Source organism: Prenolepis imparis, unplaced genomic scaffold (assembly GCF_030444845.1).
Source record: "Prenolepis imparis isolate NDT839.2.m4 unplaced genomic scaffold, iyPreImpa1.0 SCAF_8, whole genome shotgun sequence".
Taxonomy (NCBI): domain Eukaryota; kingdom Metazoa; phylum Arthropoda; class Insecta; order Hymenoptera; family Formicidae; genus Prenolepis; species Prenolepis imparis.
This window is the reverse complement of record NW_028141166.1, coordinates 14,410,726-14,423,982: the sequence shown is the minus strand read 5'-3', so window position 1 is coordinate 14,423,982 and position 13,257 is coordinate 14,410,726. Positions and strand designations below refer to the sequence as shown.

At 33.3% G+C, this 13,257-nt stretch overlaps 3 protein-coding genes across 5 annotated transcripts; all 3 read left to right on the top strand.

Annotated features, from left to right (window-relative positions):
• The first annotated feature begins 2,212 nt into the window (after nt 1–2,212).
• Osi17 (DUF1676 domain-containing protein Osi17) lies at nt 2,213–6,070 on the top strand. 3 transcript variants are annotated; one of them, XM_083044292.1, is made up of 5 exons: nt 2,213–3,460; nt 3,656–3,888; nt 3,975–4,215; nt 4,291–4,687; nt 5,263–6,070. In XM_083044292.1, exons 1-5 carry the CDS (start codon nt 2,815–2,817, stop codon nt 5,396–5,398), a joined length of 1,653 nt encoding a protein of 550 aa, XP_082900418.1. In that variant the 5' UTR covers nt 2,213–2,814; the 3' UTR covers nt 5,399–6,070. The 3 variants fall into 3 exon arrangements, with proteins under 3 accessions (XP_082900418.1, XP_082900417.1, XP_082900416.1); XM_083044291.1 differs by having other exon boundaries at nt 4,276–4,687; XM_083044290.1 differs by having other exon boundaries at nt 3,975–4,687.
• Nucleotides 6,071–7,633: 1,563 nt separating this feature from the next.
• Osi18 (DUF1676 domain-containing protein Osi18) lies at nt 7,634–9,031 on the top strand. The gene is made up of 3 exons (XM_083043817.1): nt 7,634–7,762; nt 7,914–8,278; nt 8,476–9,031. The coding sequence occupies exons 1-3, from the start codon at nt 7,662–7,664 to the stop codon at nt 8,757–8,759; spliced, it is 750 nt and encodes a 249-aa protein (XP_082899943.1). The 5' UTR covers nt 7,634–7,661; the 3' UTR covers nt 8,760–9,031.
• Nucleotides 9,032–10,798: 1,767 nt separating this feature from the next.
• On the top strand, nt 10,799–11,932 carry Osi19 (DUF1676 domain-containing protein Osi19). The gene is made up of 2 exons (XM_083043818.1): nt 10,799–11,117; nt 11,299–11,932. The coding sequence occupies exons 1-2, from the start codon at nt 10,920–10,922 to the stop codon at nt 11,845–11,847; spliced, it is 747 nt and encodes a 248-aa protein (XP_082899944.1). The 5' UTR covers nt 10,799–10,919; the 3' UTR covers nt 11,848–11,932.
• The last annotated feature ends 1,325 nt before the right edge of the window (nt 11,933–13,257 follow it).

Here is a 13,257-nt window from a genome sequence, read left to right as displayed (position 1 = left end):
ATTTATATTCAAAAAAACATCGTAATAAAAATATGGTAATAAAAACTTAATATTAAAGGTTAATATTATGTGACCTATATTAAAATTATGTGTGATCTATATAAAATATATTAAAATTTTGGAATATAATACAAGAAGAGAAAGAACTGTAATATTTTTCAATAAAATTTTATCACGAAAAAAAATTATTTTCGCAAAATTAGGAAAAATATTATATAAAAAATACATTATATAGATGTAATATATAATGCAAGTATCTTTGACATTATTGCATCAAAATTATCGAAAATATCATTAGTAAGATGAAGAAGATATGTCTAACTGTCACTTAAGTAGAGGTTAAATACGGATTTAATGGATTTAATGGATCGTAGTTGCTGGCTGAAATAATGAGAACACCTTCACCAGAAATCTACCTAGTGAAAACCTCGAGAAACGCGATTGACGAGTTAAAAAAGCAGTAAAAAATAATCTATCTTGGCTTGGATTTTTCATTTTATATCCTAATATATGGTATATAGATAAAGATCGTAAATTCATATTTCTTTCAAAGATTATAAAACATCATTTCTTTAGGAATTACGTTATTTCACAAAGTAAAAGTATATTACATTGTTGAATCATAAATGAGTTTACCTGTATATAGCACTACTTGCTTCAACACTATTTATTGCTCATTATAATATACTTATACATAAATGTGGAATTTACTATTATGCTTCAACACACAGTGTTGTTTCAGCGTACCAATAAAAAAACGTAGTGTACGTACATACATATGGCGTGGCATTCGCGTGCGGAAAAAGTTATTCATTCATGAATGTCTCGCTATCTTCACGGATCTGAAAGTATGTAAGCGTGTGTTTCTATTATGTATGTATAAGCACGTACATAAAATTTTTAAAAAATTCCACTATTAATTTAAATACAGATATTAATTACCTGACAATTTATCGCTATCATCTTATCTTAAAAACATTTTTTAGCCGCTGTTATTGTTAATTGCTTTAATGTAAAAAAAAATAGTATCTAATATATGCCAGAGAAAAAAATCTTAAAGAACATCTCTTTATCAAAAATTCGATAAAAATACTTTCTTATTTTGCGTTTTGACTTGACATACATACATATAGATTACATGCAAACTACAATTTAAAAAAATATATTTACTAATCTATTTATAACCGCAAATAAATAATTTTATATTTATATCTAAATGAAATGTGTCTACCTACATATTTTCATTGGATATGTGCATTTAAATTCATCTTGCTTCATTAATTGTTATTGCACATCTAAATCATTTTAACATCTTATTTTTTACAACTATAATAATATTTTAATTCTAGTTTAATGTTACAAATTCCTATTCATTATATCGGCACATGGATAAGGAAGTTGAACTATATTTTCACCGGAATACGTAGCAGACGTACATATAATTCCGTATAAATGGCCGACCATACGACAATTCAACTATATGCTTGCGAGGAAATTTCTTGCTATCATCATCTTTCGAAGAAACGAACTGCAACCGACAGTTCGTGAACGACCGTAATTAACTTTTTTTATATGAAAAGCGACATTGCATGCCACTGCATAATATACGTAATTTGGAGCTTAATTGTATCTTGCGTATTTATCGCGATGTAGAAAAATTAATGAGATATTCTACAGAGAATATAATCTTGTGCAAGATGTAATAAAAATATAAAGCAGGCCTTTCTACAATTAAACAAAAGTTATTCAAGTTTCACCTCTATGCAAGCATATTGTATCTAGTCATTTGTTAAAAGTACATATTTCGTGAATTTTAGTAAAATTCGAGTATATATATTACACATTCGATTAAAAATATGACAGAATACAAATACACACGGAACTGGTCATATATTTCAATGTCATTAGATATTCTAGAAATAATTTAACATTGAAAAAAAAAAAAACAAGAATAGACATGACATCCATACTCGATCGTAGCAGCCCGTGTCCTGCCAACTGGCTGTGTGCATATTTGTGCATCTGACCAGGTTTTCGGCCAGGATCCCAACGGTCTTAAACGCGCGCGTGTATAACCGCAAACCTGGTCGGTTGCAGTCCGAGAGGAGACGATAATGACCTTCCACGGAGCTCGTCGAAGAAGAAGAAGTAGGAGGGCGTTTGACATACTTGACGCTCAGGTGAATTGTAAGCGAGAACGGAAAGGCCCGTGGTTAGTGCAAAGCGAGAGATCGAACGGTGCGCGTCTGCGACGAAGGAGAGTGAGACAGAGAAAAAGAAAGGTAAAAAAGAGACGAGACAGGTCGAAAGATGTGACAACAGTCACGAGCACGTTAGTAACGCGATGATCGACGTCTGCGATGCAACGTGATTGCAACGGCAGAGTCTGCCGATTGCACGTCGCGCCGAAGGAGAAGCCGAAGAGGCTCTCGCGCGGAGAAGAGGATTGTCGATAAGGGGTGGGAGAAGGTCAGGTTTTCGGCCACGAAGTAGGAGGGAGGGTCGACGTTGAGGAGCGAGATCTCCAATAAGTAGAAAGGGCATGTGATGACCACGGGTAGATACCAAAGAATTGGACGTGTACATGGACGAAGTGACGATGACTCATTTGCAAAATGAAAAGTGCGCCGGTTTCAGTTACTAGATAAGTAATTGGCCAGTGGTACCGCCGGTGGTGTACATTCAGAGCGTGCAGTGCTTCCGGTACGCTACCTCATATTTCTGGTCATATACACGTAAAACAAAGCGAGTCAAATATAAAATATATAAATTAAATTGTAAACGTTAGTTAATCTCTCAAAAGTGCTATCGAAGATGCATTGGGGATCGACCTTGTTCCTGCTATGTCTCTCGATAACGTTATCATACTCGAGCCTGTTCAGTATCGAGAAACTTAAATTATATGCGAAGGTCCTGAAGCTCGATACGTTGAACATCAACGAGACAGGAAACGAACTCTGGCACGGACTCTTCAAGGATTGTGATAAGAGAGTGACGTTTTCCTGCATACAAAAGAACGCGTACACGTATCTCGACAATACGTTCATCGAGAGAGATAACATCACCGTTTTCGACGGTCTCATACTTACGAGAAATAATGTCACTTACGATACGTGTCCTAAAACGGAAAATCCCAATGACGTACGTGAGAATCTCGTGGATGATGCCGATACCAACGACTACGAGCAAAAAACGGCCGAAGGAGCAAAGGAGCAAAATCGGAAGTTCAAGGATGAACCGGTATCACCACTCCAAGAAATCACGAACGCTTTACGACAGAAGACAATGAAATTTTTATCGACACGAAATTACCAAATTCAACTTCCACAGTTCTTTTTCGAGGGCGCAACTATAAAGATAAGCCCGCGCGAGATAGACGAGAATGGAGCTCTTCTCAGAGTAGATTTCGGAAATCAAGAAGTTAGACAGGAGGAAGGACGAATCCTCTTTAAAAAAATCAGTGAGCATCTTTAATTAATAAACACATGTGCTATTTATAATATTGAGAATATTGAGAAAATAATATTTATTGGTTTATAAAAACAATAAATATTATTGATTATTTATTCATATTATTTATTAATTGTTTTATAAAAACAGAAAATGCAATTGAAATTGCAAAATTTGCAATATAATATTTTTTGTTTCATTTCAGAAAAGTTCGTACAGAATAAATTGTTAACCAGCTTTTTGGCGCTTCTCTTAATTATCAAGCTAATTAAAGTGAAGTTCCTGTTTATCATTCCGTTCCTCTTCGGTGTGGGCGCTGCGAAGAAACTTTTCCTGAAATTGTTGCTGTTCTTCATTCCTGCGTTCGCGCACATTTTCAAGCTTTGCTCCAGCTACTATGCGTCTTACGCCACCAAGTATCATCATCATCATCATCAGGTATGCGCGTGTTTCTTTTCTCTTTCTACCTCTCATCTCAATTTTTTTAAATGTACAATATATTTTATTGACAATCTTTCTTTCAGATAGCGCACCATCATCATCATGTGCCGGTTCCGGTACCTGTTCCATCTTTTTACAACCACCATCATCGCGATGACTTCGACGGTTACGATTACACCCACCCTCATGTTCAGTACCGGAAAGATATGGAAGAGTTGAAAGAATGGGGCATCGAACCTTACGACGAGCCCTACGCAGAGTCCAATCAGCAGTTAAATCACATGGTACCAGCTCCAAGTCCAGTTTCCGGTCTCCCGTATCCAGGTTCGTATGGATTGCCGCAATATATGTCAAACATAGAACCGATTGCATCATCTTATTTAGATAATTCGATGACAGCTGGCGCTCATAACTTGGCCTACTCCGGATATCTGAACGACATTAAATACAATCGACGACCCGCGGCGCAGCCAACCGCCGCTGTACTTTCGATAAATCCCGCAAATCTCGTATCCGGTACGAAGACTTCGGCGAAGAATCCTTACACCGTGTTCGCGCCAAACGTACGATTGACTCATCAGAGGCACTTGACACCCGTTGCAACCGCCAAGAGCTCGTTGATCTCGCAAGAAATGGACGATGAGTATTACGGGCCGATAATCTCACGGCTGGACGACATCTTCGGACAACTGAGATTCTACGAAGAGACGTGCAGGGAGATGCTCGTCTGTAGTATGTACAAGAACCCGGAGAGCTACTCGCCGCACAGTAATCTCGTGTCAAACGAGCTTTCCAGGTATGAAACTACGTAGCTTATCGATTAAATCCCCGCGCAATCACAAAGAGAAAGGTGGAGATCGCTCGCGTGCTCCGAATCATGTTAATCGGGTCATGTTTGGCTCTCTCTTTCTCGTCTCTCTTCTTTCTTTTTTTTCATTTTACATCGTTCCTTTTTGTAAATTCGCGCGTTGTACTTCAGGCTTATCTGGTTTTGCATTGCGTTTTGCTTCGCATTCCGTTAACAATAAGCGTGAACTACAAAAGATGCTTTCACCGAGTCGGCTATGCGATAAACCGGAAAGTTCTTGTTGTATCCGGGACGTTTGTTGGATAACTGGCTTACGTACAAATATTATAGCCTTTCGAAGATTAATTTTCTCTTAATTAAGCGTTTTTTTAGGTTGCGTTTTTTTTTTACGTGCTTACGTCGAATTATTTCAGTAATGAGCGAGAAAAGTAACGTGACTCGAGTCAAACACGATTTAAAATATGCATGTTAATTAAGATGCATAATTTTTACATGTTTCAAAAATATTACTATTATTATTATGATAATGCTGAATTAATTAAAACAATTACATGTATTTTCAGAGATCCACAGGAACTTAAGAACAGCGTAACAGAGAGCATATACAATGAAAGATTTTATAGATACGTAAACGCAGCCAGACACGGTCAAGATGGTGGAGATTGTCTCAACACATATCCTTGCAACAATACCGAATAAATGCTTCGTTTATAAACGTGCTCGTATTAATGCGATTAGAATACGACAGGTGTTATCCATTATATCTAGCAAATGCTGTTAGACCTACATATTTGCTCAATAAGCTCGTAGAACCTGCATCAGATAGATCAATGTTGTAAAGTTGCGTAATATAATATCGGTATAAAAAAATAGACCGACGGTACTGCCATGCATTAATTTATAAATATATAATTTATGAAACGCGCGCGCGAGAACTCATGTCTGATTTTCCTATTAGAAATGAAGTTGGAATTGTTACGCAGATAAATGCGCTCGTCATAGAAGTTTTAACGATTAATTTAGTTAAGAAGCTAATCGACACGCGTTGAATGTAATATTTATTATAATTTATGCGCTAATTTTTCAAATTTAAGCGACCGAATTTAGTGAAGAGTTAATAATCAGTGGATTTTCTGATGATGTGTCAAAGTTTTTGAAATCTATTGACACGTTGTCAGCAAGATCCACTCTCCAGGGATAATATCATTATTATATAATCATATAATAAGATTGATACAACATTGGATTTTGTGGCATTTTATGGGTTAAATATGCTTCATAATTTTTAAGTAACTTTTGGTTGTAATTTAAAAATGTAGTGTTTCAAAAAATAAGGGATTCTATTAATTTGATTATGCTTTGAGAGTAGATATTTGCTGAAGAAAAAGAACATTTTTCTCTTATACAATATAGTATATTGTATATACAATATAGTATGTGTAATATAGTATATACAATATAGTATGTGTAACGTATAATATTTTTACCGTTCATTTGTAAAAAAAAAAAAAAAAAAAAAATAATTATCATAGTGGCTTCACATTTTGTATAATTACATATACAATGGCGCATAGAAAAATGTTAAAATAATGTTCTGTAATAATTTAAAAAACTGTTGTGTTTTCTACAAGAAAGAGATATGCATGTGATGTTATGTAAAGATTAGTTAGGAAATAGTGTCTGTTGCATGATTTTATAAAAATTATTTATTCCGCTAGAGAGATAACTAATTAATTATTATCAAATATTCGGGTGCCATACCCAACACAATTGTTATTTTCTATTTAACTTTATCATAAACTTTTTAGATATAAAAATATATAATGATGTAAAAATTAAATAAATACTTTTATTAATTATACAATCTAATCATATATGTAATTTATGTTCAATAAAATGTTAAATCAATGTTTTTTTATATTATTATGTGTATTATCCTTATAATTATAATGAATATACATTTGCACTTGTCATTATATTTTTAATATTAAAAGAATTTTAGGTAAATCAAATAAATTACTAAAATTTAAGTGCTTTCATGAATATTCTCAGGAATATTAATGTTAATTATTATTAATTTCTCTTTAAAATAATAAATATATGAGAGGTAAATCGCAGTGTTATTTCAGTCTGTTTCAGTTATTTTTATTCAATTTATTATCAGTTCCTTTTTTAATCTTGGATAATATTAGTTTCAAGAATTATAATTACATTCACACACACTATTTAATTCTATGGTGATATCGTTATTTTATTTGTTGGTTGATAAGAGATTGCTAAAAATTAAAGCAAAAATAATAAAGAGAGAATTAAAGTAAATATATAACATTTTCAGTATCATAATAAAATTACATTTTATTAAATAGAGAGAATAATTTAATCGCGCGTACAATATATAAATATAATTATTTCAAATTTGATATCAAAGTGTTGATAATACATATTTATTCTTCTTTTGTTTAATTATTACATTTGCATTTGAGTTCAAAAATTTTAAAGACTAAAAATGAAGATCTGATTCAATATTTCGATATCTCGAATTTAAAATTTATTTATAAATTTATAATTATTTTGTATCTCATATTAATGAATATCATGCTGTGAAAATATCCAGAAAATAATAAATTTACCTATTTTATGTAAATACAGTTTTTTTTTTCATGAAAATATACTTTATCTGAGTATTATTTACCAAGTGGTATACATATTCCAAAAATGGAAATAATATTTGGTATGGATGTCGAAATCGAAACCGTTCCAGAGGGACGAGAGGGCGTTTATAGTTTGTGAAACCATTGACACCCTAGATAATAAGGCTTTCTTCTTTTCTTTCGGCCAGCCGGCAACACGTCTCTAATCAAAATTCATCAACCGTACGCGAATGCCATCGCCTATAAAACCCCGTTGACTTCGTTCGTACTGGCATTCGGTGTTTAGCCTCTAACCAATCGGTGGTACCGCCATGAGGCTCTTAACTTTTGTGTCAGTAGCCGTTCTAGCCACCCTCACTGGTGCGCAACAAACAGAGACCACCGTCGATGTTTTGCAAAAAATTTATCACAGGTATGTTATGGTTATATATTATAACTTTCGCATCTATTAATTATTTAGAATTAATTGCACCGTATAAACTATCATAATTTACAAATTATTTGAATCGACGATCAGAATTATTTAAATGTATCGTATTAAATATAAATTTCAAACATTGCAGATGCGCAGATAGCGAGTCCATGTTATCTTGTGTTAAACCGAAGGTGTTGGCTTACCTCACTGATGCTGTAAAACAAGACAGATTGGCAATTACGGAGGATTTAGCGTTAGTTAAATCCCGTAGTGCGAATCCCGTGGTAGCAGATAGTGTGGAAGATTACTATCCCTCGCAATATGATGCTACTGATTCATCCAAGAAATTGCGAACATTGATGCTCGAGAAATTGGACGAGTACTTGTCGAGCCATCAGCTTGAAGCTAAATTACCGGAAACAATAGCGGAATCGAACATCGTTCCTAGATCTTTAGCTGACAGCATGCCAAAAAGTCTTACGGTCCCTCTTAGTGATTCTTCAAATGGACAAGGTAATTTAACAATAAATAATAGACGTTATGGATACGTCATTACGGATACGACATTATGGATAATACATATATATATATTTATCTATGGTTCTCATTTAACATATAATTCGCTTACAGAGAAAAATAATCGTGAAAATATTATACTTTTAGAATTTAATATTTCTTGAGAAGCACATTAATTTTATATACATTTGCAGGTCGTTCAGGTTTCGTCAAGAAGGTGATGATACCATTTTTACTTGGTCTCAAATTCAAAGCCACCACTTTGGTACCCCTTGGTCTTGCTTTGATCGCCTTAAAGACGTGGAAAGCGCTAACTCTGGGTCTTCTATCGTTGGTCCTCAGCGGGGCGATGTTAATCTTCAAGTTGACTAAACCGAAAGTCGCTTACGAACTTGTTCACTACGGTCATCCACCTGTCGAACATCCACCTCACTGGGACACCGCACCTCACGGACCTTACAGAGCCTATAGAAAATAAAAATCAACAAAATTCATCATTTCATCATCCGCATAGATTTATTTAATATTTATTGATTATACTAGTATGTATGTAACGTCTGCGTTACTTAAATATGTATAATAAAAGTTTTCAGTTTTCATAAATTATTTTATCAATCGAATCTTATTGATTATTTTTATCATAATCTTCTCCGATTTAATGTAACTCACCTTCTTTTTCTCGGAGATGCGGCTGTAAGAATACTATCGCTCTAATATTAAAAAATTATACATTTTGTAAAAAAAATAGTAAAAAATACGATTATAAAAATACATTAAAATAAAGAAAATAATACGTTTGTTAATTCTTTATCTCTACCTTGTATTTTCACATAATAGATGCAGTAAGATATTTGAATAAATTATCAATAAACTCGATGTAAAATAAGTTAATATTAACAAAAATTATAATAGATAAAAATATATGCGATTATATATAAATATAAATAAAAAATTAAAGAATAAAAGATCATGTATAAAGATTTCTATAATATAAAAATGTTAAGCTCAACTTTCGCTAAAAAAATTGTATTACGTAGCTATTAGCTATTACGTCTATTAGCTTATGTGATCTGTACTATTAAATAATTTTGTATTCTCATTTACTCTACATCTCTAAAGAGAAAATAAGATATCCCAATATATTACTTACAACATTCGTTTCGTAGCTTAATAAATTCTTGTTGTCACATATAAATTTGACTTGTCAACAGTAAGCAAACTGAGAACACATAAAAGGAATTGACTGATTGCACGGAAGATATTGATCGACATTTGGTCGGCTAGACGGCCTGAATGCTTATGCAAACTCGACCCAAAATTCTAGTTGCTGTTTTATTGTTACGATAGAGAAGAAGTCGGGCAGGACAAAAGTGTCTCCGATGTGCATTTTCGTGCGAGAAACTCGCACGCAACGTGCATCACTGATGTACCGTCGTGCTATTTTCCTTTTCGATCGGGAGTCACAATTTAATAAGGTCTGACAGGGTGAAATTAGTAACTCTAAAAAGGATAATGGCATAAGGAAAGAGAACATAGAGAGACAGAATGGAATGAGAAAGTCATGATCGTGGTATGAATGAATGATCGATTCAATGCCAATGTTACGATGCCTTCGATGTCAAGGATAAAGGACTCTTACGTGCGTGTATGATTTCCGATTACTCTTGCTAAATAGAATTATATAATACAATTAAAATGAAATACATACATAGTTCTTGAATTTTCTTACTTAATTTTTTTTTTGAAGTTGTACAATTGTCGGTATTTAGTTATTTATTACTAAGTTGTAAATATTGATTATGACAACGAATTAATTATCATAATTATCACTTATCAATTCAAAATAGAAAGTAATTGAATAATTTGATTAATTTCCTATTTTTTAAAAATTTAATAAGAAGTAGTTTATTAAGAATTTCATAGATAATTGTCTTTATTATAGATACAATTTTAATTTTATGCAATTCTTGATAGTATGCCACGAAATTTTTAATAGATTAGTTTCTTCTCTCTTAATGTTCTTAATGACTTTTTAATTCTGTTCGTTTTTGTGTCACGACGAACTAAATCCGATTATAAAATCCGGTTGCGTTCGTTATAAAAAATTTAATTTCAGACCATGCGTCAAAAAATATTCCACGAACGTTTTATCGCAGCAAGTAGGTCTTTTCATATCGTCGTATAGAAAGCAAACTACTGCTCATTAATATCATAGATTCCATCGCGTTTCATGATCGAAAAGTACGACCTATTGGCAAAAGTATGACATATTGGCGCTACCCCGATTTGACGTCGCGTGCAGCGTGTCGCGCGATCTCACGGTCTATCCTCCCTCATCAGGTAGTCGCGGCATGATCCATGGCGAGGCCTCAATAATCGAAGACCATACTGAACGAAAAGAAAATCCACACCCGGACGGAAGTGGGGGAGTGTTCGAGAAGGCCGCTACGCGACTCTTCGACGTGCATTGTACGATTCGATGAGATAGGCCTTCGTATAAATACCGTACTGCCCAACCCATTGCCATCAGTCGTCGTGCCGCCATCGTTCTTATTCACACATTATCCACGAATCGTGTATACAACGAGAACTTTCCTTACAAGTTTTCATAAACGGATATAAACTGACCGCCAGCGCCATGAGGTTCTTCGTTCTGTGCGCCCTATTCGCGTTGGCCGTCGCGCAACCAGCCAAGAATGAGAACTGGAAGAATGCCATGGACGACGTAGTCGATCGATCCAGATCCGAATGCTCGCAGAAGAACGACGAGATCGCTTGCATGAAATTCAAGGTGTTTAATCTGCTTGACCAGATCTTCAGCAAGGATAACTTCAAAGTAGGTATCAGTGATGTTGGTGGTAGCGCTTTTTCGAAACAATTCGCGGTCGTCACACTTTTATATTCTGTTTATCAAAATTAAAATTTTGTAAATTGATTTACTGCCGCTACCATTTTTAATAAGATATTCTACTTTAATAAATCCGTTGATTTTCACATTTCTGTCTCGATTTATCCAGGTGTCCGAAACGATGGAAATTACACGCAACTCGCGCCCTGCAGAAGAGGTATCCGCTCGTAGCGAGGGTTCTTTCCTCGACACTGTACAATCCTACTTGACCTCTCACGACGTGACCTTCAAACTGCCGCTAGACTCCACAGTGAAGGTGAGCTCGCGCAACATCGAGGACGATCAGCTCACCTTTGACGTCAAGTTCGGCCAAGGCCGTGCCGTCGATGAGGCTCGCAGGTCCAAGCTGAAGAAGGTCATCATCCCTATTCTCGTGTTCGTTCTTCTGAAGGCGATAACTTTGATCCCCTTGGCCATCGGTATACTTGGCCTGAAGGCTTGGAATGCCTTGCAGCTCTCATTTTTCAGCTTTATCGTGTCCGTCGGTATGGCCATCTTCCAACTTTGCAAAAAGATTGCTGCTGATTCCCATGCTGCGCCCATTGCTCATGGACCTTGGGAGTATCAAGCTCAATATAGGTCTTTCCAAGATCAGGATCAACCCTCTTCGTCGCAGTTTGCGCAGAATCTTGCATATTCCGCCCATGCACAATCCTAATGTTACTATCGGCCTAATGACGCTTTTGTAAAATATTTAGTTTCCTATTTGTACTGTCTATTTAATAAACTATTATTTCAAGTCATTTCATTTACATATTATAATATGTTTATTTAAAAAATGTCTGCTTTCCCAGTCCTACCTTAATACTGCTATTTAGTAATAAAATTTATTTAAAAGAAAAAAATAATTACTCTATTTAATAAATTATTATTGCAATTATTATTGCATATATGCTTTTCGTATTAGGTTTATTTAAAAACTTGTTCGATGTCACTTGTCATTCAAGATTAAAATTTATCCGAAAAAAATAGAAAATTAAAGAATAAATATGTAAAAAATTATATATCTTAAAATATGCATTTTATCCATATTCAAAAATTACATCTTAATAATTAAAATAAAATTACAGATTAAAATTTAGTCATATCTATATAAAAAAAGATATATTTAAATTCTACAAAATGTGCTCTTTTTTATTAATAAAACATGAATTTCTTTGACAACTCTTCAGAAAAATGTTGCATATAACTTATAGTTTTAAATAATAGTTCCATATAATTTATGTTATTTTGTGTGTATATGTTTTATTTATTCATAAAAATAAAAAATAAATAAACATATATTTTTATATATAAATAAAAAAATATATATTTATATTGCAACTGATCTGAGATAATAAAGGTAAGAGCTTCTAAATATACATATATGTATGTTTAAGATTTGTGTAGCACACCTTGTTTCTTTCCTATGATACTATCTTAAATTTGCATTTCTTTCTAAGTCTACAAGAACGCTTTTTGCAATCCAAATCAATCGCGAAAGACTCATAAGATACTTATAGAAGACCTACATACGAATGTGATCACTTTCGTCTTTTACGAAAGTTAATTGGAAGTCACCACTTTGAAAGTCATTTCACTGTTTTAACATATATGTGACTTGCAATTTCCACGGAAATAAGAAAATGTTATTTTAAGCTACACACATGGCTAAGTATTAATAAATTATAAATACAAATTATAAAATAAAATTATAAAAATTATTAAATTTAAGCTCTGAAAATGTGATAAAACAGTAAGTATTTTAGAGAGAAGGAGAATACGATAGTTAATATATATAAATGTAAATAAAAATGGATAAGATCTCAATTTCATATTTGCAATCCTATTTAACTTACAGTTATAACTAAAGATTTTTTACTATATTATATAATAAATGTAATAGTTAAAGTTTTTTTTACAGTTGTTTTAATTATTTATTATCTTCATTGAAAAATCTTAACTTTTAATATATTTAGCAAATAACGCAATACTACATTTGTTATTAAGATTATATATAAGATATTGTCATTTAAGAAACAGATAAATAAAAATCAAATATATAAAAAGAAAAAATATTAAAATAAAT